General features: G+C 33.8%; 4 protein-coding genes across 5 annotated transcripts; 2 read left to right on the forward strand and 2 right to left on the reverse strand.

Annotated features, from left to right (window-relative positions):
* The first annotated feature begins 3,028 nt into the window (after positions 1 to 3,028).
* On the forward strand, positions 3,029 to 4,739 carry LOC133179404 (uncharacterized). Its single transcript, XM_061314168.1, has one exon. It carries the CDS (start codon positions 3,170 to 3,172, stop codon positions 4,577 to 4,579), a length of 1,410 nt encoding a protein of 469 aa, XP_061170152.1. The 5' UTR covers positions 3,029 to 3,169; the 3' UTR covers positions 4,580 to 4,739.
* A 518-nt stretch (positions 4,740 to 5,257) lies between these two features.
* LOC133179405 (uncharacterized) lies at positions 5,258 to 8,797 on the forward strand. The gene is made up of 4 exons (XM_061314169.1): positions 5,258 to 5,279; positions 5,428 to 5,597; positions 7,103 to 7,356; positions 7,654 to 8,797. Exons 3-4 carry the CDS (start codon positions 7,126 to 7,128, stop codon positions 8,299 to 8,301), a joined length of 879 nt encoding a protein of 292 aa, XP_061170153.1. The 5' UTR covers positions 5,258 to 5,279; positions 5,428 to 5,597; positions 7,103 to 7,125; the 3' UTR covers positions 8,302 to 8,797.
* A 13-nt stretch (positions 8,798 to 8,810) lies between these two features.
* LOC133179254 (uncharacterized) lies at positions 8,811 to 10,903 on the reverse strand. Its single transcript, XM_061314043.1, has 2 exons — positions 10,846 to 10,903; positions 8,811 to 10,015 (listed from the first exon to the last, which is right to left on the reverse strand). Exons 1-2 carry the CDS (start codon positions 10,901 to 10,903, stop codon positions 8,811 to 8,813), a joined length of 1,263 nt encoding a protein of 420 aa, XP_061170027.1.
* Positions 10,904 to 20,485: 9,582 nt separating this feature from the next.
* LOC133179406 (alpha-tubulin N-acetyltransferase 1-like) lies at positions 20,486 to 26,406 on the reverse strand. Of its 2 annotated transcripts, none has more exons than XM_061314171.1 (9): positions 26,261 to 26,406; positions 25,525 to 25,594; positions 24,293 to 24,384; positions 23,906 to 24,077; positions 23,164 to 23,374; positions 22,827 to 22,963; positions 22,612 to 22,688; positions 21,891 to 22,076; positions 20,486 to 21,220 (listed from the first exon to the last, which is right to left on the reverse strand). In XM_061314171.1, the coding sequence occupies exons 1-9, from the start codon at positions 26,350 to 26,352 to the stop codon at positions 21,031 to 21,033; spliced, it is 1,227 nt and encodes a 408-aa protein (XP_061170155.1). In that variant the 5' UTR covers positions 26,353 to 26,406; the 3' UTR covers positions 20,486 to 21,030. The 2 variants fall into 2 exon arrangements, with proteins under 2 accessions (XP_061170155.1, XP_061170154.1); XM_061314170.1 differs by having other exon boundaries at positions 20,489 to 21,220; positions 21,891 to 22,223.
* Positions 26,407 to 26,453: the final 47 nt, after the last annotated feature.

A 26,453-nucleotide genomic window follows, 5' to 3' on the forward strand; every position in this document is an offset into this window, starting at 1 on the left:
CGTTTGTCATATATTGAAAATGCATTATACTTGTATCTTATAAAGTCTTCTTTAATCATGGACATATAGCAGGTACGAAAGCCTATTAGGATCAATCTATGGAGAAATTTTTTTTTAAATAGGCGTAATAACGCCTTTCAAAAAGGCTTAATAACGCGAAAAAAGGCATTATTACGAATGTTCAAAAGGCGTTATTACGCCTTTCAAAAAGGCTCTATTACGCCTTTTCAAAAGTTGTTATTACGCCTTTCAAAAAGGCGTTATTACGCCTTCTCAAAAGGTGTTATTACGCCTTACAAAAGACGTTATTACGTATTTTCAAAAGGTGTTATTAAGCCTTTCCAAGAGGCGGTATTGCGTCTTTCTAAAAGGCTTTATTACGCCTTTTCAAAAGGCGTTATTGCGCCTTATATTTTTAATACATGGCTAACTTAGCCCACCCTGGGGGCTGAAATCTTACTTTTGGAACATGGATTTCACAAATATAGAGCTAATTTCTCAAAAAAATAATTTAAACAAATTTTAAGTAGATTTCCAGGAAAAGATTTTGAAATGTGTAATATATTTTCAATGTTATACCTGATGCCAGACACCTCTACCAAGGGTCATGGATTTCACAAATTTAGTTGAAAGCTAATTGCCATTATACCCATGCAAATAGTTTGCCTGCTTTTTTCCAAGAGGAGAGAAAAATATTTTCAAATTTGACATGGATTTTTAATTACATGGCCAGCAAAGCCCCAAGCTGCATCTGCCTATATCCTGGATTTTCACAAGTAGAGTGTTGACTTTTCTTAGTACGCATGCAAACAGTTGTCTGCGAGATGTGCAGGAATATAGATTATGATTGTTTGTTGTTAAAGTCCCTCTCGAGAATTTTTCACTCATATGGAGACGCCATCATTTGCCGGTGGAGGGCTACGAATTTTGACCTATACTCGGCACTCAGGGCCATTGAGCAGTGAGGGATCTTTTTCGTGCCAGCACCTACTGCGAAACGGGACCTCGGTTTATACGGTCTCACCCGAAGGACCGGTCTCCACGTCCCGCAGTGGGGTTTCTAACCCGCGACGTAAGGATAAACTCCTTACTACGCGACTCTAGAGCAGACGCTCTAACCACTGCGCCACGCGGGCCACCAGGAATATAGAAAATACTTTTAAATATTGCATAAATTATGATGGCTTTGATTCAATCTTTCATATATTTATTAATATAAAATAACGACTTTCCTTTTCTGGATATAACGGCTTTTCAAACATGCCCCCCCCCCCCCACTTTTTGGAGAATAGTCTTGCCATCGTTTAAATATAAAAATTCATTTATTGACTGTTTGTTCCTGAACATTGTGTTGCAGTAAAGTAAAACTCATCGTCGCAATTCTATTTCCACAAACGTTGTGGAAATAGAATGGACACAAAACCCGTGGCTTGCGACGATGAGTAAAACTCTGGCAAATAATTGCATTTAAAGAAAGTTATAGCGAAAAGTTAGAAAAAAGATCCCCCTCGAGTTTAGGCAGTTTTGTTTTTATTGGGGGGGGGGGTGTTTCTTGTTTTTTTTACTTATAATTGCTTGTCATTTTTTAGCACAGGCCTGTTAAAGGCATAATAATGGCTCTTCAATCGGCATAATAACGCCTTTTAGAAAGGCGTTATAAAGCCTTTTGAAAAGGTGTTATAACGCCTTTTGGAAAGGCGTAATTTAGAGAGATAAACTGTTGTTTGTGATTCTGTCATTTGAACTCTAATAAACCGAATAATATTGTTTCAGAAGATGCAACACACAAAAAAAGTTTTATTGCACCATGGCTAGACATAATACCGGAACACACACATGTGTCATCGTCAGCAATGTCAATGATTTTATTTTTAGATTGTACTTTAAAGAAACTGGGGGGATAAGCCGAGCCATATGCCTACATAACGATCGATAAAAAATCAATAAATTCATTTTACAAAAATTTCACTTTTTGTTGAATTAATGTAATGCTTATTACCATTTGCATATAAATTTGACAAAACCTGAATACTGTAACAGCGAAAATGATTCTGATTAACACAACAAAATGGCATCACGCTCAATTTTCACAGAAACTGACATAAATTGGATGATATAACTACATTTTTTAAATAGAGTGGGTCATCGTACCATTTTTTTGAGAACGATTAATGAAAGGCAATGGAAAGATGTTGCTTTTTACACTTGCAAAAATTTGGTTTGAAGACCCACTTTACATAAAAAATTAAGTTAACTTACTTAAATTTTCACCGTGGTCTTAAAAAATTCTAAGTCCAAAAACGCTTGCTAAATATAGAGAACTGTATGCTATTTAAATGGAAATGTTAGTGTGACTCCGTGGTCTAGTGGTTAGCGATGAGCTCTTTAAAGGGACGTTTATTGAGGAAAGTGTTCGAGTCATGCTCTGATTTTTTTTTTTGAATTTTTTAGTTTTAATTTTGTTTTACTTTATAAAAAATGTCTATAGGAATAACATATTTTTCACTGAAAATAAAATATATATATGTAATAATGAACTTATTTACAGTAAATTATTTAAAATGCCGGATAAAAATTATAATAGATATTTGAATACTTTTATTCCCGTTTTATTTATTTTAAATAAAAGCGCTTCTAGATCACCATTATCATTATATACGACGTTAACATTTTTATAATATCTCCACAATAAGTGTAAACACTCAATATGCAGATTAATTAATAGAAGTCCTTACCCATGTTAGACATTTGTGACAGTAAATGAAAGTCAACTGTTTAGCTTGTTTAGAATATAAATATCATTTTGAAAACTACGGTAAACATTAAAATGCTCAAGTAAATTCGAACAATTGAGAGATTTTTTCCAATAAATGTTCTTGCATAGCCGAAAAATGGGCATGGGCACATGGCTCGTCTTATCCCCCCAGATTCTTTACTTGGGACTTCTTTTTATTTGGCTATCGAAGCTTGTGATGCGTCAGTACGTGACATCGACAAGCATTATAATTGTTTTCTATTCTCGTCCAGAACCAAGGAAATAATTAAGGATGCAATACGAGTACCCCGTCATAATTTATGTAGACAAGTTAAGTATATAATACAGTATATAAACATATGCCGGCGTGAGTTCATTGATTCTTTCTCTGTGGTGAAAACGAAATTGAGAATAATGGCGGATAAAGCATACGAGTACGATCTCTTCATAATTCACAGCTCTGAAAACTCCGCCAAAGCTACAGAGTTAATGATGGACCTTGAAAACAGATTTAAAGTGAAGTGTTGCTTTGCAGATCGGGAATTCCTTCCAGGAACTGAAATTATAGAAAACATATCAAATTTCATGGACAAGTCGGATAAAATTCTGGTGTTGCTCAGTCCAGCTTCTGTAAGCAGTGGATGGTGTTGGCAGGAATTACAAGAAGCCTTTAGAAAGAATGTCCAGGAGAGAAGGAATTGTATTATTCCAGTTATGCTGGAAGATACGGAGGTACCAAAACTATTACGGAACATGACATACATAGATTTTCAAAAGGAAGCAGATCTCGCCGAAAAAATCTACAAAACTTTCACAAAGCTAGGAAGTGAAAAAGCATTTATCTCGGATGATGAGAGTTTATCAGATCCAAGAGGATACCTTGAGGAGGTTGTATGTGCATATGACGACGATTTTAGCGATAGTGAAGAGCGCTTAGAATTTTTGAAAGAGGAAGCAAATATATCAACACTTCAAAATTATTTTGACGAGGCTGCAAGAAAAACAGATTTAGAACTTTGCCAATGCATCTTAGAGAACAATCATACGGCTCTAAGTTCCAAAAATATTTTCAACTTTTGTGTGCATTTTCCTAAAGAGCAACTTAACCAGGAGTTGGCCAATGCAGTATTTCAAAAACGCGAGGGTGCTCTTTCTTTCACCGATTTTAAGAACTCGTATCTTGTAGCTTGTTCAAGAGATATTCCATGTCTAGTGACCGAATTTAACAAGTTGGGATGTAAGAAACTTATAAATGCCTCATTTGTTGGCAACATAATACCAGGAATTCCTGACAATTCCACAGTGGAGAACGAGACATTAACGAATATACTAAAAGAAATGAAGTGGAATGATGAAGATGTATTGTCTTTTCTAGAGGTAGCCATTCAGTCAAGAAAATCAGCAGTCATAAAAGTATTGCTTTCACTCATTTCCACGATTCCATTCCAGACCTTTTACCAACTGATTTTTGTATCAGATGAAGAAACTTGCACTGAGGTACTACATATAGGAGAGTACAAAGAGGAAAAGGGTTTGAGAGATGTCTTGTTTAGAGCATGCTTGATGGACATGAAAATTTTAGTAAAGGAAATTTTAAGGCAAGGAGTGAAGCTTCAACCAAATTTTCTTGACAGAGATTTTAATTTTGGTATAGTGGAAATTTTAATCCAGGAATATTCATGGAATTTAGAGGAACTACGAGAAATTGAAAAATTTTTAATGTGGCCGAAATGCAGAAGATTGCTTCAAAAAGAAATCCAAATTAAATTAAATGCCCCTACTGATAAATGTTCAGTTCTGTATGATAGAAATGCATGTATTTAGTAAAGGTTAGCAAAATAATTTAGATCTGATTTTTCCTGATGATGACTACTAGCATATGGTAGAGAGACTGTTAAAAGTAGGTAAAACCATGGAACCAGAGAAGTGATAAAGTTCAGAGGTGGAATAAGGGGCAGGAATCGCCATAGAAATTTAAAGCTAGAAGGACTGCATTGTTACTTGTGACCAATATCTACAATAGGGTCCGCCAACAGCTTATCTCCCCCTCGCGCCGCTAGAGGCGCTGTTGTAATATGAGGTATTCGAGATAAACAACATGGCGTACGCTTCGTACTCCGTACAGAAATTGAAAAAAGAATTGATGTTGCGCGGCGCTGTAACTACGGGAAGAAAAACAGATCTCATAGAAAGGTAAGAAAAACACTAATACTGTTAAAAATAAACGATTTTCATTGAAGTAATCGTAATATGATTAAAATAATTAGGGTTATCAGAGTCAAGTCACACGAGTGCTACATTGTCAGTGATTGTACTGACATTATGCCTACAAAAACTGTTAAACAAATTTCATATTACTGTGTAGGTTGGAAGCATACGAACGAAATTTTAACTTTAGCGGTCCCGTAATAGAGCTGCCAGCGGAAAGGAAGGTAGACTGGCCCACCACTGGGTATAAACAAATTACATCAGAGCATTATGACTTATTGCCACATAGGCCCTATATCAGAAGCCCATATCGAAGGTACAGTAATATGGGGGAAAATCGCTTAAGTATGTTAAAAAATTTGGTGTATGCCACACATGAAATTTAACAGTTTTGAGGATATCAAATATAAATATGTCAATGTGATGGTGTAAAACTTGTATATATTTTCTTTTGGAATTTTTAGGATATTTTCAATACAGACAAGCAGTTGACAGGCAAATGATGGGCAATACAAAGGCGATTGTGAAAGGAAAATTGCTCTTGGAGTCAGAGAGAGTTGAAGCACTGAGTATTAACTGTCAACATGAGGACTTTTTTCTTACAGGATTTGTCAGAGCAGCAATGAAGAAAAAGGTAGTGTTTCAAAATAAATGAACAACAACTAATTAAAAACAGATTTAAAAAAAATCAATGTACATGTGTGTGTAGTATGAATGTAGAGTGAATCAAGATTGTCTGAGTAATGAGTATTATGTTGTTGACTGTATTTAACAGGTGTCTTACAATTATCGTGTAAGAATTCACAGAAAAACGGGTGAAATTAAAAATTCAGATTGTGAATGCCCTGCTGGGAAGGGCCCTAATGGAACTTGTAAACATGTAGCCGCTGTTGTTTTGCTCTTGGTGAAATTTCGGGAAACACGCATTATAGCCATTCCTAGGGGATGTACAGATAATCTCCAGACTTTTCATAAGCCAAAGAAGTCTTTCCAAGTTGAGCTGCCTGTGTTTAAAAATGTTTCCTATTCATGTTTTTCTTTTTAATTTGACTATTTAAATTTTGAATATTTGTTGTTGTTTATATACACAAGTGTCAAAAGTTGCAAACGACTTTTCAGTATATATTAAATTTTGATGATGATGATGCCCCATCTTCACTAGCTAAGGGTTTCTGGTCTGCTACTCAACTTACAAACCCTTGGCCTATGGTGATATCAAAAGTCGGGATTTTTTTTTTCTCGAGTTGTGATTGGAGTTTCTTGATATTGTTCAATCAATAAGCAAATGCTTTTGTACATATGACGATATCTCAATTTGGGATACATCTTGACTCAAAAGTCTCAGGAATGAAAAAAATGGGTAAACAATGATCCCTAACATGCCTAAGATAATGTGGCATTATATAAATGGCTATAGTGTCATCCATGCACATAATGTGATCAGGAATCTGTATTGGAGATACAGACTTGCACCCTTAAGAACAAATAAACATCGCTCGATAGCTACTTCTTAATTATTATTTTTTTTTAAAAAAAACGCTCTTTATTTTTGTTGATGATACTAGTTGTGGGTACATGTATGTGGTAAGACTCGAAATCAGGTGACATAAACAATCCCAACTTTTGATAGCACCATTGGCTAAGGGTGGCTAGCTAAGATAATAATGCCCTGTAACATATAACAACTTTAATTCTGTGACCCGTGTCACAATATTTTTAAAATGTAAAAGTTGCATGATCTACAGACAGGTATACAAAACTACAGTTTGAGAAGTTGTTTTAGGTAGTTCTTCTCATGCATGCAAAATTTAGTTTTTATGTTCAGTCTTTGTTGAATATACACTAAAGATGAATACATATGATCCACAAATTTACAAGTCATGTACATGTATATTATAAGTAAACCATGAAATAAGAAAGCTTTAAATTAATGCAGATATTGATTACAAATACTGATATATTCAATATATTACTTAATTAAAAGTGATGGAAATGTGATTTCTTTGTACAGGAATACAATACTGAAATATATATTTGGCAAATTGTAATAGAAGTTAAATTACACATAAACTAATGTGTGTTTTTTTTTTTTTTTTTTTGGTTAATGTCCAACTTATTTTAAACCTTTGAATTTTACAGGCTCCCCCATAAAAGCAGAAGACATGCCCTGTCGGTACAACCCAGATCTTAGTGACCCAAGACCTCAGAAATACAGAGGAATTGCTGGATACAACGATTATGTGAGCAACATTGTAACCAATTACTGTGCTTTAACGTCAGCAGATTTATCTTTCAAGTACATGAAACCCAAGGCATTTATCAACTTTGCAGTACTGGACCATGATTACTTGGACCTGCCATTCACTGAATATTGGATAGATGCAGCTCAGAATGTATGATATTAATGAAATATTTTGTTAATTGTAATCTTTTGTAAAAGTAATGATTTATATGTCCTTTGGAAAAGAAAAAAAAACATGATGTGTTTGTAATACACTGATGCCTCCATATGGCAGTTTCTGGGAATGGTGAAAGTTGAAGATACATGTATTGATAATTTAAAGTGCTACTGAACTATTCTTATAAGGTTACATTATAAATTCTTGAAATATAAGAACTGGTTTATAATGAATTTTGATATACTTGAAGTGTTTCTTTGGTATGAACAAATTTTAATTTTTCGTATCTAGGTTTCAGATAGGGACATTGCCCGCATCGAACACAGAACTAGGAAACAGAATCTGTCGAAAGTTTGGCACCAAGAGAGAGAATGGCGTTTGACAGCTTCCAGGTTTGGGGATATTTGCAAAGCTACTGATCGACGTAACAGACTGAAGCTGTGTTCTAGCATCTTTAAACCTCTTAAACTGAAAACACCAGCTGTCTTACATGGCCAACAGTATGAAGCTGTAGCAAGACAAACATTTCAAGAAAAAATGGGTTTCAAAGTAAAGACTTGTGGTCTTTTCATAGACTCGGAGAACAATTATTTGGCTGCTTCGCCCGATGGCATTATTGGAGAAAATGCTATTGTTGAAATTAAATGTCCATATAAGGGTAGAGATCGTAAGATTGCTGCAGACAAGTTTTTCCCATTCTTGCTAGAGGATGATGATGGTGTATTGCATTTAAAACAGAATCATAATTATTATATGCAGGTGCAAGGGCAGCTTAATGTTTGTAAAAAAGAGAAGTGTTTCTTTGTTGTTTACACATTTGTAGATATTTTTGTGGAAGAAATCAATGTTGATAGAGACTACTTCTGTGGTTGCATGCTACCAAAGTTAGAGTTGTTTTATAAAAAACACTACAGAAAATTTCTTGCTGAAAAATTGTAAATTGATGTCATAAATCTGCAGTTTAAGCTTTTTCTGTGAAGACTTGTACATAAATTGTTCATTTCTATATGGATAATATGATGATATTTGCAGGTTTTCTTTTTAGAAAAGCCTTTTACATCTGTTAAGATCAGCACAGTATTTTGATTGTTTATCTAAACTTAACATGGTCATTATAGTGCACTGTTGTAATGGATAACATTTTTTTACCATTGAAACTATGGTTCTATATTACAAAATGTAGATTTTCAGTAGTCATCCTGGAATTTAGAATAATTCAAGAGAAATGTTTATTAAGTTATTAATGGTTTGTGAAGAGGTGAAGAGGTGTATAGAGATAATTATAAAGATGTATCCACTTGCTGCTTTAAGACAAAATTATGTAAGAAACAACAGTTAATTGAGTACAATGTGAAAATGTTAGATTGAATAATGCAAGTGTAACTTAAATCATTGTTTTTATTCTACAACATGTATTAAATAATATTCATTTGAATGGTAGTACATTATTATGAATATTTGTCAACGATGCAAGGTCTAAAATTCAGTATTGAAAAACAAATAAAAATTATTCTAGAGCCTAAAATGGCTTTGCCCTGTGGTAGCTCTTTCTTGAGAATTTTGAAAGTCTTGGCCAGTCCAATGATTCTTTCAACATGAATTCGCTTTGATGCGATTCTTCGGTCTTTAACAACATCTTGTGCCTCAAGTTGGCTTTTTCCTTTCAACATTGTTGGAGTGTTGACCTGAATGTTACGAGGGGCAAACAAATCCTGGACCATGATACCCCTGTCAGCCATTATACTGTCATGGTCTTGGAATTTGTCAAGGTCTCTAAGTAAGTCAGAACGTTCAATAATTTGTCTGTCACTTGTAGCACCACAGTATGCATCGGAAATATAACTGACAGTTCCATGTGGTGTACAACCAATCATCACCTTTAGTGTATTTTTATTCTTGTAATTCGAAAATGTAGCACTCTGGGCATTTACATTCTGGGGCTTATTTATTGGTACCTCAGTGGCATCAATTATCACTCTAGTTTTGCAGAAATTTGCAAAGAAGTCATCAGGCATATATTCATCAATTACAGATCTCGAGGGCCAAATGTTAATCTCTTTAAGTTGGAAGTACATAAAATTGATCCATGTAACAATAATATTTGAAACAGTACTTTCACTGACTTGAAACAAATAACTCAACTCAATGTCTTCTTTAGCTTGTCTTAGTTTTATCATAACTAAAAAGAACTGGTCTTGAGGGGAAAGTAAGTTGCTTTTTAGATTCAAATCATGTGCTGCAGGACCAAGTACTTGAAAAAACATCATGAAATGGTCATAATTTTCAAAACCAGTGTAATATTTCACCATTTTATCATTACTTTGCAATTTTTCAATGGAAAACCTGTTGCTTTTTCCAATATCACATTGGATTGACTGATCATGCAGCTTCTTTTCATCACTTTCATAACATTCACAATCAACATTAACTTCTTGTACAGACTCCACCACCACTTCATTCACAACACATTCACTACTAGACCCATTTTCACTATGATCTCTAATACATTCACTACTAGACACATTTTCACTATGATCTCTATCACACTTGACTCTTTTACTGTATCTTTGTTCTCTTGCGCTGGATGACTCATTCTTACATGCAAAGGAAAAGACAGAAGGAACAGCCTCTGGTTTTAGTCTCTTTCTCTCCCCTTAAAATAAATCAAACTCTATTGTAACTTACTTTCACTTTCATGTGTTTTCTCTTTATTTCGAAAAATAAGGAAACATTTGGGTGTGATTATAATTAAATACACGCTAATTAAATAATTGATAATTCGAGTATGATGAATCGCCAGAGTATGAAAACAGTAGGGTAACGTTAGCCGTGTTAACTGCGCATCGCATGTATACAGTAGATTTAATTCACGTTACGATGATTTTGAGCTAAGAACCAATTATTTAAAAACGTAGTTAATTAGATCAACAACTAGTTTACCATAACGAACTAACCAAGTAGTGTTGATTGAATGTAATCATCGGGTGTGAAGTGATCTCCACACACCCGGTCGTGAGCAGCCGGTGTCGCATAATATTTGGTCCGCCTCGTTTAAAGGTCCGGGGGGACCTAATACGATAACATATAAGGTCCGCCTTTTATAAGAAAAGGTCCGGTCCGTATAAGAAAAGGTCCGCCGAAGTTTAAAGGTCCGGGTGGTGCAAAATGTTTTAATCTTGACTTAAACACATAAAATTAAAGAGAGTTTGTTTACATCATTTGAAGAAAGATGAAGGATTTACCCTAGCTGTTGTGTTTATTTTTTGTACAATATATCTTTTAGGGCAGGAATTGCTACTCCATGTTTAGTGTGCTTTTAGCAATGCCGTTTAGGGCAATGATTTTAAAAAAAATGCCGCATTTATTGGGCTTGTGTTTGTTTTTCCCCAGCATTTGCTTTGTGTAAATTAGGACGATTAAAGGTGTGAAATCTGCCGGTGTGTATAGGCAATAAACCAATGGGGGTGTGAAGTATTCGTATACCTGACAGGTACCCGCAGGTAGAGCCCGCGGCAGATAGCAATGACAATGTAATGGTCATGTGTTTGCTTTAAATCAATAGATATGAATTCTCTATTTTAATAAATTATGCTGAAGAACAAATTATAATACTATTATGATATTCATGCGTACACATCAAAATTGTGATATAATTATATAATAATATATAGTCTATTTTTATTACAATATTTAAAGAAATTTCTTATTCCAAGTGTAGCGTTTAATACTAAGACCGATAAAAAAAAATAAAAGTATGTATATGCTTCCCTTTAGTTTTAACAATTAACTTGTTTTCAGTTTATAATAATATTTTGCCCTTTATTTGTGGATAGGATAATATATAGCCTAATATTGTATTCGATCTGTATTTACTGCAGAAACAAAATACATGTAATGTTAAAGCTTAAAACAGGTAATTCAATATTGAAAACATATACATCAGATTTAAAGTATAATCATGGTTTGGATTTAATTCTTTCTTATAAAAACTCTTCCTCGTCATAATGAACTACATATGAAATAATATTTCATTTTTGTATTTTTTTTTTTTTTTTTTTTTTTTTTTGCCAAAAGAAAAAGAAATTACACATTTCACTGTGACTATAATAGACAGACTGTGGGATAATCTAGCAGGCTGTATTGCATGACCGATTAAGATTTGAAATCATTATTGTAAAATATTTTCTTTTATTACCGACATTAAGCATTTTGGGCAAAGTTGAATGTCCAGTTCTATATACAAGTCATTTACGTATCTCACGTCTGTATGAACGGGGGAAGGGGGAGGGAACATCAGTTGATCCTCTTCCTTTTTTTTTGCGTATCAAGGAATTTCTATTTTCTACATTAATTTGTGCTATAACCCCCCCCCCCCCCAAATGCACCCAGATATATACTGACTGATTGTTTCTGTTGTCAAGCGTGAGTCATATTTCCCATTTCAAGCTACATGATATGTACATTTTCGTGATGTCGACTAGAAGCGTTTCAGTCTAATTTTAAATAAAAATATATTTCTTTTATAAAACGCTGATTATTTATTTTATTCATTTATGGAAAGTGGCAACTCACGGTTATCCGGAGAAAAAAGGTAATTCATGGGGTTTTCCATCATGAGAGTCCAAGCTGCAGACAGCTCAGTATTACGTTACGCTACAACTCCATACCAAGTAGTCCCGGAGAATTGACACTGTATGGAGTATGACTGAGAGTCATATTCCATACTCTCCGGGACTTCTTTCCCTACGAATAATGATATGGAGTAATACTGAGCTGTCTGGAGCTTGATTGAGAGTGATCTCCCGTGTAGAATTTTCTACGCGGTGAAAACCAATAAAGGGTATTGTTTAGTACTACACCTGCTCAAGAGTTTTTGAAAAATTCTTTACGAAAGCTAGGAACTTTGCCAATCTCCTTAAATTATCCTTTTCGAAGTCCTCAGTCATTCTCCGTGGTAACCATGGAGGAAATAATACAATCGGTCTCATGTAGTCTTGACAGAATTTTTGAAGTTCGATTTTCATAAATGCTATACATTGCACATATGTTGTTTCGGATATTACCTAACAATTTTGAATAATGATTATACAGGCGCGGATCAAGAATTTTTCGGGGAGGGGGGTGGGGGTGGTGGGCATCCCAGTCAAAAAAATTTCTAACCCAAAAATTTCTTGACAAGGAAGAAAAAAAACCGTAAAATCCAATTCCATTTCCAAAACGTGAAAAACACCTATTTCGTTGTGGTGATGGTAGGGTCCACGTTTTCTAAGGGGGCCCAAAGTCATTTTTTATTTACTTCAGTATATACTTTTAATAACTCTGCAAATTCCAGATGCGGGGGGAGGGGGGTCCCCCGACTCCCCCCCCCCCCAGATCTGCGCATGTTATATGAATAATTTCGGTAGTGGCTGGAGAAATTTCCGGTAATACATTGCATCTCAGGTGAGGAAGAGGGGGAGGGGTGGCAATAACACCTTCTTTAAATTTCCATCTGCTCCTTGCGTATCAAGTACGTAGAAAATAAACACCATCTGGTGTATTACTGATTTCTTTTTACTTGTCACACAAGGCATTTACCACATACATTATGTACGTAGTGTTGATGAACCCCTTTCTTATTTTTAAGGTGATTATTTTCCCAATTCATTGTATGAATACAGAAACAAATACTCCCTCTTTTTCATGCTATATGAATCAAAGTCTATAGATACGGATACAGTACAACTAATGATCATTCTAACATAACATTTTTGTGATATACATGCATGGATAATAAATCTGAACTTATCTTTTGTTTGTATGTGGTGAATATATTCTAGATAAATATACATTGTACTACCATTATACATTCAGATTCGTCACTGCCTTTTATAAAAGAATCGTCCTACATTTTTCCAAGACCTTGACATCCTGAGTCAATAAGGCCCTGCTGTTTTTCATCAGCAAATTTATTCTAACATATCTTCCAATGTAAAACATTAATCACTATTGTGACCCCACCCTACCCCAGGTGTCATGATTTTTATAGATATAGCGCTAGCCCCACCCTACCCCTCGGGGTCATGATTTAAACAAACTTGAATTTACACTACCTCAAGATACTTCTATATCAATGTGACTAAACATGGCTTTGTTGTTCCTGAAAAAAAGGTTTTAGAATTTTTTTCCTATATATTCACATGCTAAACCCTGATAGTGCATTGTGGCCCATCCTACCCCTAGGGGGTCATGGTTTGATTGATTGATTGATTAGGGTTTAACGCCGAGTCGGCTATATTTCAGCCATATTCCGGCGGAAAATTAATTTTATATGACCTGTTATCATGGTTTAAACAAATTTGAATCTACAATACCTGAGGATGTTTCCATATCAATCTGACTTAAGATGGCTTTGCTGTTCTTGTGGAGAAGATTTTTCGATATATATATCCTATGTAAAACTTTGATCCCCCATTGTGACCCCACCCTACCCCGGGGGTCATGATTTGAACAAACGTACATCTACACTAACTGATGATGCTTCCATATTAATATGACTAATCATGACATTGTTGTTCTTAAGAAGAAGATTTTTGAAGACTTTTTCCTAGATATTCCTATGTAAAACCTTAATCCCCCGTTTTGATCTATCTATTACAAAGAGAAAATTACAGACAGGGTTTTTTTCTGTAGCATGAAAATAGAGAAAGGGGCAGGGCGGACCTTAAAACGCAGTATAATAAAAGCCCCGCCTTCTATATTTCAGATATCGTACTATTACAAGGCGAAAATTTTGAACAGGGTTTATTTTCGTAGCATAAAAACTAGAGAAAGAGGCAGGGCGGACCTTAAAACGCAGTAAAATAAAAGGTCCGCCCTCTGTTTTTCAGATATTTTACCATTAGAAAGCAAACATTTTGGACAGGGTTTATTTCCGTAACATAAAAACTAGTCAAAATGACAGGGCGGACCTTAAAACGCAGTATAATTAAAGGTCTACCCTCTATATTTCAGATATCTTACTATTACAAGGCGAAAATTTTGAACAGGGTTTATTTTCGTAGCATAAAAACTAGAGAAAGAAGCAGGGCGGACCTTAAAACGCAGTATATTTAAAGGTCCGCCCTCTATATTTCAGATATCTTACTATTACAAGGCGAAAATTTTGAACAGGGTTTATTTTCGTAGCATAAAAACTAGAGAAAGAAGCAGGGCGGACCTTAAAACGCAGTATATTTAAAGGTCCGCCCTCTATAATTTAGATGTCTTACTGTTAGAAAGCAAACATTTTGGACAAGTTTTTTTTCGTAGCATAAAAATTAGAGAAAGAGACAGGGCGGACCTTAAAACGCAATATAATAAAAGGTCCGCCCTCTATATTTCAGATGTCTTACTATTACAAGGCGAAAATTTTGAACAGGGTTTAGTTTCGTAGCATACAAATTAGAGAAAGAAACAGGGCGGACCTTAAAACGCAGTATATTTAAAGGTCCGCCCTCTATATTTCAGATATCTTACTATTACAAGGCGAATATTTTGAACAGGGTTTATTTTCGTAGCATAAAAACTAGAGAAAGAAACAGGGCGGACCTTAAAACGCAGTATTTTTAAAGGTCCGCCATCTATAATTCAGATGTCTTACTGTTAGAAAGAAAACATTTTGGACAGGGTTTATTTCCGTAACATAAAAACTAGTCCAAATGGCAGGGCGGACCTTAAAACGCAGTATAATAAAAGGTCTGCCCTCTTGTTTTTCAGATATCGTAGTATTACAAGGCGAAAATTTTGAACAAGGTTTATTTTCGTAGCATACAAACTGGAGAAAGAGACAGGGCGGACCTTAAAACGCAATATAATAAAAGGTAATAAAAGGTCCGCCCTCTATATTTCAGATATCTTACTATTACAAGGCGAATATTTTGAACAGAGTTTATTAAAAGTTATGGTAGCGTAAAAAAAAAAATCGTTAAAATGGCAGGGCGGACCTTAAAACGCAGTAAAATGAAAGTCCCCCCTCTGTTTTTCTTTTTCCCCACATACATGTATCTCACTTACAAAGCAAAAAATTATGGAAATGCTGTAAGTTCCTATTGTTTTTTTTTTCTTTGTTGGTTCGTGTGTTTTTCCAGGGTAAAAAGATAATTAGGTTTTTAATTTTAGGATGGACGCTAAATTAACTTAGAAAACTCTTGGAATGGCCTAATTGTGCATAAGAATTGCATATATACTACATGTAGTAGTGTACTTTTTTCATTTAATATTCTGACAAAAAGACAAAACTTTAATGTCAATTAATTATCCACTCTATGTTCGTTTGCAGGAGATGTGTCTACTGTATTGTATATCTATATGCAACCATAAACATCTGTCTGAAAGGACCAAGGATATATATTATTATTTTATTTATAATGTTGGTGACGTGCAACAAGAGAACTATAACACCCCCCCCCCCCCCCATCACACACACATAAATAAAAAAGAAATAGCCGCTTAAAGTCGTAGAAAATCTTATTTAAACCAAAATCAAAATAAATATAAAAAATATTAACAAAAGAACACGACTTGGTGGTGTTTTATGAATTTTTATATCAGTCATGATCTCAACAGACACTTTCCTTTTTATTTTAGGGGGAAATACATGTCAAGTTGCTCTGTAAAACCCCTCTGTAAATAGTATGGGTGGATAAGATTCTCCCTAGTAAGAAGGTGGAAAAGGAGAAAATTCTGTACTGAAGCGTACTGAGTATTTCCTATGGTGGATAATAAAGCCGGGGTTGTTTCATCCAAGCTCGCTGCATGTCATTTCCGAAATTTTGCATTGCATTTCCGACATTTTTTGTTTTCATTTTACAATACAATCAACACTAAGTCTAGTAAAAATACAAAGTTTAGTAATAAAATGCAATAATTTCAATAATAAAACATGCAATTTTTGATCACCAAATTTTAATGCCCACTGAATTATATGTGTTTGAAAGCACCGAAAAACAGAATCTCCTCTACTTTGATTACTTTATTCCGTCAAACATAGTTTCTGTATGTCATAAATTCTATCTGAACCTTTCTGATCTCAAATTCAGTCTGATTATCTTGATTTGAAAAGATGAACAAAAATTCACAACTTACACTTACATGTGTCCGAGGATAAAATCGTCATAAGATTCTTTTAAATATAAGCAGAACTTATTATTTGGAAATCAATGAATTACAGAGTGTATTCTTGATTTATTCTTAAATTTTTTTTATAAGGGAAATTTCAATTTTGTTTTCATTGCCGGAAAAGTACTTTATGATGATAAATGTCAGAGATGAAAATTTTAAAACGTCAGAAATGAAAACTACAAAATGTAGGGAATGAAATAAACAATATTTTAAAAAAAATTCCAGAAATAAAATCCTATATGCTAGGCTCATTTTCCAAAAGGGGAGGGGTCTTTAAACCCAAGCTCGTTTTTCCGGGAAAAAATATTAATGCGGGAGGAAAGTCTACAACATCAGTACTTTTTAAACTATTTGACATGTATCAGCATAATTCTGCTATACCCCACCCACCAAAAATACAACAACACCATTTATAATCTTTTCCTTTTTTGGGGGAGGGGGTGTTTTATTGCTTAAAATGTTCAACTCGATTGACTTTGGTTTGATTTTGCCAATTAATGCACATCTTCCTTAACCAGTGTTAACCCTGGGTAATATCAAGTAGAATGAAATAATCGTTAGTCTTTAACTGGATAAGAAACGATGGTTATAAAAACACGGGGGATATGCGACTTCAAGTTTCGTCAGGTGAGACAATAGGCCTACCCCCCAAAGCACAGACATGTTGTTTTAACAACAACGGGATAGGCTAGTACACCGTAACACAAGTCCCTGTCAAAGTGACCCTCCAATTATTTTATAGTTAGGTACAATATGAATCGTAAGAATTATGCATAATTATTATGAATGATATAATGAAATATCTTTCGAAAGATATGAAAATTCTTTTTGGGAAGTGGAAGTCGAACGTTATTGGGAAAGAGACTGTAATGAAATGATCATTGTTGGACTTACGAACACCATATACTGAACAATGTGCCAGTGAAGGTATGCGTATGATATATGTATTTTTTTTTATTTTGCAATGATAATATTGATATCACTTAAACTATAAAAGACACATGTACATGATTTTCCCATAAGGTAACTCGATCAACAGATCTTTGCATCTTTATATTTTTTGTTTTGTGCACTACCTGGGAGGTACATGTATGTACATGTACTACGATAAGGAGCTAACAGTTAATCAGTGTTAACATCAAATTTTGAATAATTTTTTGATAGATAATTTGAGGTTTTGTACTGAGATATATCATAGCATTAGAAATATAATTAATTAAAATAGGCTAACGAAATCCAGCAACTAGCGAGATATCGCAAGACTTGATCCTTTTAGTATATATACAATGTACATACATGTACGTCACTGGAACTCCATTTTGCTGAGAGGGACACTTTTATAACAACTATACCTTAAATAATTTAAAAAGATTAATAAAGCAAATTAATTTCGAATCAATAAAGGAGAAAAATCTGCATATTAAACCGAGGGCGGACCTTTTATTATAGAGGCAGGCCGGACCTTATATGTTATCGTATTAGGTCCCCCCGGACCTTTAAACGAGGCGGACCAAATATTATGCGACACCGGCTCCCATAACTTTCTTGATTTTACATCCAATCTTCGAATCGCGACTCGCCATTTCAATTTTAGATCGGGATTCGAAGGGAACAGATGTCCACCTTTCTTACTTTTACACGTAGGTACACAACAATACACTGGCATATCGACGATTTATCCTTAACGCGGTTTCTAACTATTATAAAGTAGACAAATATGGCGACGTATCTATACCTCATAGTACACGAGCGCCACCTGGGGGAGATAACTCTTCTTGGCGGACCTTATTCTACATCTTTTAACTTACTATTTCTCCTGGACTAAACCCTTCTATACAACCAATGAATTTACATGTATATACTTTGCAAGTTTTTATTGTAATGTATTAAACCCATAACAGTAACATGTGACTATAATTTAATATATAAGAAAAGCATATTCCTTAAAAGACCTAAAAAATTTAACAAGAGCAACAGAAAGTCTTCTGTATTATTTCTTTCCAAGTTAAATGGATCCAGAAATAAATTGGTTTATTCATTTAAAGTGAACCTGATCAATGTAGTCCAAAAGATGACAGCTAGGTTTGACTTGTGCCAAATGAAAGAAGTAAATTTACAAGAAGACTTCTACCTGTATCTTTGACACACATCTTGAGGTTCATTGATGTTCAATTTGTAGAATTGCAAGTGTTTTCTAGCAAGAAGACAACTTTTTGAAGTAACAAAAAAAGAAGATTTTGATAAAATGGTATTACCATTTGTTTTAATAACTGTTTTGAAGTTCCACAAAAATTTTTTAAAAAATACCGTAAACATTTCAGCTTTTTGATATATATTATATACTATGAAAACATAACAAGTTCCTAATAGCAAGCAGTGCTTAATAAGGGTTATTATTGAACACATTTGAAAAATGTTCTAATAATAAAGATATTTACTATCACAATGAAAATGGGCATGTCTGCATGTCATGAAAAAAAAGCTTTTTTATGATTGTCAACAACTGCATAAATATGTGAATACATGTATTTAAATTATAGACAGTGCAGAAAAAAGGATCAATCAATAATAACATAATTTAGAGGTGATAACTGTATGTTTACCAAAGCCAAAGGAAGAAAAGATAAAAGTATGCAATGCATTTAGAGCAATCATGTCATTAAATGGTGCATTATCTCTATGTGCCAATACATATTTGGAAAGATTAAGAGGTCATTTTGAAATTAATAGTACAGATATCTTTCTTTGACAAAACACAACCCTCAAAAAGGAACCATTGAATAAAGCACCATAAAAAAAAATATGGTAACAAACCTAAAGATTTAGTATGTACTGTGAATACTGATAGGAATACATGTATATACAAAGCCTGAGCATACCAAATCAACAAATACAGAAAAATAACTACCAAATGAACAAACTCTAACTAAAAGAATATTGAGTGGCAGTTTCAAACATTATATATCAGCTGCTTCTGCAAAACCAGAAAAAGGGTTAAAATGAATTTGCATTTTACCCATGAATAAAGCAATTCTCAATCAATTACCCAAGATACTTAAGCATATTAAAATGGCATTTTTTAGAGATGACAAGGAATCTAAGAATTTGAGACAAAATACCATTGCCACAAGTCATAACTTACTTTGTCTTTTCCTCTGAACTTTTGTTAATGTTACATTTTAATTTGAGAATTACATGGGAAAATACTACTTTATACCAATACTGCATATTAACCCTTAATATTTCTATATCGACAGTTCATTTGTTAGATGAAATGTAACTAAGAAATGCACAAATGAAACACTGAAGCAGCTGATCATGTTTCAGAATATTATTCAATGTTCAAAGCAGTCACAATATGCAATACCTGAATAGTTATCAGATTATAACAATTGGAGTAGCATCCCTTTAACTTTGCAGCTCTTCTTTTTCGAAAGGGGAAAAGAAATACAAATTCAAAATAATAAACAATTTAAACTTTTTAACTTTTTGTAATTGTTTATGAAGAACTGCTGAAGGGAGAAAACATTACATATTGAGGTGCTCTCTATCATTGCACATAAAACATAATTAAAAGTTAAAGGCAGGAAGCTCAGATCAGATAATCATGCACAGATTTAGGAAGGTGATTTTCAGATTTTTAATGTAAATTAACAAAAAATTGACCTTGGACCCCCCCCCCCTCAAGAAATCATGGGCATCTCATAAAATAGTAAGGAGGTACATGTATCTGAAGAAAATTGACTAACAAAAGTGACTTGTTCTATCCCTCCTCCTCCCCCCCTCCCCCCTCCCAAATAGAATGCTCATTTTCTGGGAAGTTGTTCAGGTTTTATTTTTTTTGCTTGTTAAAAAATTTTGGAGTCCAACATTTTGGATCCCCCCCCCCCCCCCTTGGAAAAAATTCTTGATTCCCGCATGGGACATTAACATATAATCTCTCAATAGTTTCATGTAGTACATGTATATCTATTAAGCTATAAATATTGGTAAATCAATCTGTAATTTCACCATCTGCTGTGACTCAACTTTTATATCAAGGGTGATAATGATTGTGAAACACATGTAATGAACAATCTTCTTTGGCTAAAAATGCAAAATGAATCCTTTTTTAAAGAGTCTCAAAGGGTTTGTTCAATATAAAAATAATACAGAAAATGAACAAAAGATGTAAGATAAGTAATCCATTTCTGGATTACTGTTATCTTGTAGAAGAAATCTCAAACTGCACACAACCAAGCTGATTCATGAAAAAAGCCACAATCACTCTTCAATTCAAACACTACCACATTAACTTTACAATCTTTTCTCATCTTATTCTTGCCACTGACAATGACTCCATAGTGCTTTGAAAAAATCTTGTATATTTTCAAAAAATGCTAAATAAATACTACTTTGATGTCAAATTTATACATTTTTGGTTAATTTTCTAAAACATAGTTTGAACTTCTCTGTGGCTATTATGACTTGTGCATGCTTTTGAGAAGGCTTTAGTTTGAAGACAGTAGAACTGTTTCTCCCTCCTGCTCACCACAATCTTGTATGGCTATAATGCCTAGATCCTATAGTCTGATAATTATTTGGTGTTCCATACACAGTCCAATTAGAATTACTTGGAAAGTTTCCCTTCCAAGGGGAGGGAATTCCTGCTAAAATGTTTTTTGCTGGGTTGTCATCGTATTGGATTTTGTTTTGATTGTTGTTAATGGATGGTAAACTGTAAAAATAAAGAAAACAACACAATATAATGTAAATGTACTCATCACATTTTTTATAATTTATTTAAAATTCATACACTGCTGCCTATACTACAATTAATTTCTTCAATCATCTCTGATTTAATTTTGAACTTTCTACTTTTCAAATTTTTGAAATCATTTGGGCTGTGTCAATATATCGATAAGTACCGATATAAAGAATGTATTGTATCGAAAAAATAACTTCCAATATGTATCGGGCAGGCAGTTCTTCTTACAAATATATTCTGTAAAAAAGTTGGGAATTTCATTACCAAAGATTATATTTAATTGCTTTGAATTAAAAGTGATCAAATTCATCAATATAATGACATAAACATTAAGGAGACAGCACATCTTAAATAATTAATACAAAATACATAGACAACTGTATTTTAACATGTTGCTTTTACAGTCATTAACTTTTCAAGAAGTTTAATTTGAAGTGTATTTTGTGATGGCAGCAAGACAAGAACGGGTTATAAAACACTCAATTTTTCAAAAAATTTATGCATTTAATGATTTACAAGGTTTTTTTATAGACTTGTAAAACAATCCAATATATCACATATCGCTTTATAAAATATCATATTGTATCGTATCAATTTTTTTTTGCACAATACACAGCCCTACAAATCCTGATAACCTTACCTGGAAGGAACTGCTTTTGTGACTTTAAGGTGACCATTTCTTCCCATGTAATCCTGATGAAGGTTCACCCTCTCTTGGAAATTGATAGGAGGTTCCCTTTGCAGTAGAGGTGGGCTGGTCTTGCCATTTGTTTCAGCATTCTGGTTTCTATTCTGGGAGTGTCGGCTTCCTCTTCCCCCTCCACTCCTAATTTGTAAATTGAGGACAGAGGTGGTATTAGGTCGAGAGTCAACCTCAGGAGAAGGGTTTGTGTGCCGACTATAATGTGTAGCACTTGCACCATAAGCTCTGTGTTTTGTGGAAGGAGAGGGGCCCCTTATGTCTTGGACTTTGCTGTGGGAAGGAGATAGTGCTGATTCAGAAATATATATTAATTCAAGGAAAGGTATTACTTTGTGATAAGTGAAATGAATTATCAATGAATGAATAGTTAATGACAGTTAGTTGGAAAACAAGAGTATTCTATAGAATAGCAAGAAAGATATATTGTGTTCTTACTGCATGTGAAAATTATATATGCCACATCCCAGAACACTGATGATGATTAAAAAAATACTCATGTCAAAAATGAAATTAAAAAAAAACATATTTTTGAAAAAAAAAAAATCTATCAAAATAGTATTTACATCTATTATATATTCTTTAATCACAATAATTAGAAAACCTTATATTTTTCTTATAAATTTCTCAATAAAATCTAACAACAATATGCAGTACTTACTCTCTGTCACTCAGTAATCTTTCCAAGACTTCCATATGTGATGGAGCTCGGGGAGGGGTAGGGACCAAATCTGGAGTCTGAAATGTTAATTATAAATCAAGTTACTTTGCCAGGAACACACAAACAACAATCCTTTTTTCAGTATCTACTGGTGATTTAAGATTTTTAAAATATTAAATTCAGATCACAGAAATCTTATATGACTAGAAACAGACCATGTTCTCTCCTCGGCGTGGGGAGGATCGATTGGAGGGATGATAGCTGTCCGACTCCAGCTGACTAGATGGGGAACCCCTGTATCTGTAGTGACTAGAGCCTTGTCTCCTACCAGCCTTAATCTCAGAGTTGTTATCTAAAAATGACAATGGTTATATACTATACTTATAACTAACAGAAAAATCTCTCTGATAAAATGTTCTAAAGACAAAAAATAAATTAAATGCATTGAGAAAGGCAGTAAAACTTATAAATTCACAACAGAGTTTATATTCTGTCTTGTAGTTTTCAATGATAAGGCAAGTAGTTTATGACATGCTCAATATAAATTCATACAGTTTGAGTTTGGGTGCATAGGAGGCCTGGAATTTCCCCGTCTCCCTCGTAAACTGTCTTCATACGGACGTCCACTAAAGAACCCTTCATATACGACAAAATTGTTAACTTGTGGAACTTCAGCCTTCAAGTTGTAGTGCTTCTGTAGAAACTTGCTAAATTTAAATGATGGTTTGTCAATGGCTAAATGATGTGGGTCAATATTCTGTTCCTGGAAGAAATGAATTTCATATATGTACTTTTAAATGAATGCATTGTCACACTTACCCATATAAATACTAATGTATATATATTCAGAGTTATGATCATTTTGAACTTCTGAGACCCATGACCTTGTCCAAAGACTATGGGTCACACATTCGAGTCATAAAGCAACATTTAAGCATATACCAGTAGTTCAGATGTTTCTCTGTCTTAGTTATGGCTTATAATAATAACAATGATTGAACACTTTTTTATCCTTCAACCTTGACCTCATCAAAATGATCTTGGTACAGGGTCAAAAGACCTCTAGTACTCTAGTCTCAAAATACCTTCGTATCATATACCATCATAAGATTTCAAGTTTTTATCAGGTTCAAAGTTATGTTTAGATAAGAGTTTTCTCTTCTTATTCCTGTCACAGAAATTAAACTTTAACAGATCAATCTGACAATATCAGGTACAGTCATATGTTATACAGTATATGAAATAATATTTGGACATAAAATGTTAATAATTTTTTGTTTGGGGGGATAGTTACCTTTAACATGTATTCAAATAACAGTTTTCCACAACCCATTCGCTGTCTGGATTCATGAACATAAAAATCCAAAACACATACTGGCTCCATTTCATGAACATGACCCTTGGTATCATACACAAATAATTTTTTATGTCCAATTTTTAATATTCCAACTACAGCACCTTTGTTGCTGAAAAAAAACAAAAGGGCATGAAAACTGAACAAAAGGGCATGAAAACTGAATACAAAACTGTAAGAAATTTATATTTTAAAGCATAGAGTAGTCTTTACAATATTCTATTTACTGCATCTTGATCAAGTCATTAAACTTTGGGTAGATTATCCAAAGATCACAGCTGAATAGTAGACATATTAATAAAATCTATTAAATAAATAGAAACTCACTCATTTAATTGATCATCCTTCATAATGTACAGAATATGATCTGATAACTCAAGCTTTCGTCCTGTTGTAATAATAGTCCTAAGTCCCTGAGCCTGAAAGATGGAAACAAAGCAAAATAATGATTTGTAATCAATTTAAAACTTGTCAAAGCTGGTAGATGGAACAGACTCCTTGACTGGTTAAGCACAAAGGACATGCTTATTATGTTAACATGTTAAAGTTGGAGAGAAGTTTCATTGAATGTGCTCAAAAAGAAAAAGTAGAAGATAGGTTGAAAAATTTCAACTTTTCTTTGGAGGCAAATTTGTGGGGGCATATTGTTTTTGTTCCATTTGACCATCTGTCATTCTGTGTCTCCGGCATAAACCTTAACCTTCCTTCTAACTTTTGAACAACAAAGCTTAGAAACTTTATATTAGGCAGAGTGTTAGATATATATGAGAGCATTAATATTTTTCATCAAGTTTTTAACTTACTTATTTTTCTGAAGAAAAAATTATAAAACAAAGTAAATTAAAATGGAATAAGATCTGTATTTTGGATATGTTTTGAGGATGTTCTATAAAAGTGCACATATTGTTTGGAGACTCCACATGTAGTTAATGCAAATGGTATATAATTTTATTCTTCTGATTAATCATTTTCTTTATCTTGCCATTATGGATGGTCTTTGTTGTTGTTCAATAGCCTTACTATTTTTGTGTAGCCTGGCATTGTTCCTATGATCATTTATTTATATAAATTAATTTGTCGTTGTAATAAATCAAGGGAAGTTGTAGTCAATGTTATTATTTAATGATATGAGGCACATATGGCATGTTTCTGCTAGGTATACAGGAAAATGTCCAACAACATGCGGCTTATCTACTTTGACAATTATATATTTTTTAGTGATTTGTTAAAACCCCTTTAACTGACTGTGTACATAAGGTAAATTAATCCCACATGGGAAAATGCACTGCAGGACATGGAGACCAGTCCTTTGGATGAGACATTATAAACCAAGGTCCTGTGTCATAGTAGTTGCTGGCACCAAAAAGATCCCTCACTGCTCAGTGGCCCCCAGTGCTGAGTATAAGTCTAAAATTTGCAGCCCTCCCCCAGAAAGTGGTGGCATCTCGATATAAGTGAAATATTTTCGAAAGGGACGTTAATCAATCAGACAAAACAAACCTATACAGTTGATTTCAAAAATTGAGTGCTTAATGCATGGTCAAATTAATTTTTTTTACCCTTGCAGATGCTTCACCCATCCGATCAATGACTTCGATGAGTTGTCTTCTAAGTTGTCTTGTGTCATATCTGAAAAGAAAACCATGATGTAAAATCTCATGAAAAAAAGACAGAGGAAAGATACTCAAAACTTTGTGATCTACCGTGGAATCATTTTAATTTGTGGGGGCCAATTTTTGTGTATTGCTTAAAGTTTACAGGTTTGTGGGGACGTAATTTTGTGTATTCTTATACTAGCTTACAAGAGGAAATCTGACTTTGTAACCTTTATTTTTTGTGGAGAATGTTAATTCATGGATGAGGAGTACCCACGAATTCCACAAAAATTGAGCCAGTACTCTGTGTCTAGTAATCTGTGAAACAAGTATACATGTATATAAAAGAGCACAGATGAAAGCTCGAAGTCAATCCTTCACTTTCATACAAATTACTTATTTAACTGTGTCTCAGGACAAGTCCCCCAAGTTCAATATCATCATAGGACAAGATTATTTTATTAAATGATAGAATATTCTATCTAACAAATTACATGAGTCTCCATCAATTCTCAAAAGTGCTTGAAACTTGGCTCATTTTGCAAATAAATTTCTTAACATGCTTTAACATATTAGTATTTCCTTTATTTAATAAAATTCTGAAACATCAAACATATTACATTTTGAAAACCATACACAAAACATGTTTACAGTAAAGCAGGCCGTTGCTTGTAAGTGAATATAACGTATGCAAACTTACCCGTCTGCATGTTTTCTAAAAGGGGATATATTATTATCCAGCTTTGATATTGTAGACCCAAGCAAATTGTTGACTGAAAATGGGAATTCCATTGTATTACAGTGTCCGTTATACCACTATTTCATGTCCATTGTAGTGTTTCTCTTGGTTTAAAATCCTTCCGTTTACCATCGACGATCTCGGCTCCAAGGCA

Source organism: Saccostrea echinata, unplaced genomic scaffold (genome assembly GCF_033153115.1).
Source record: "Saccostrea echinata isolate AGI-Se365-2 ecotype Australia unplaced genomic scaffold, CSIRO_AGI_Sech_v1 ptg000004l, whole genome shotgun sequence".
Lineage (NCBI taxonomy): Eukaryota > Metazoa > Mollusca > Bivalvia > Ostreida > Ostreidae > Saccostrea > Saccostrea echinata.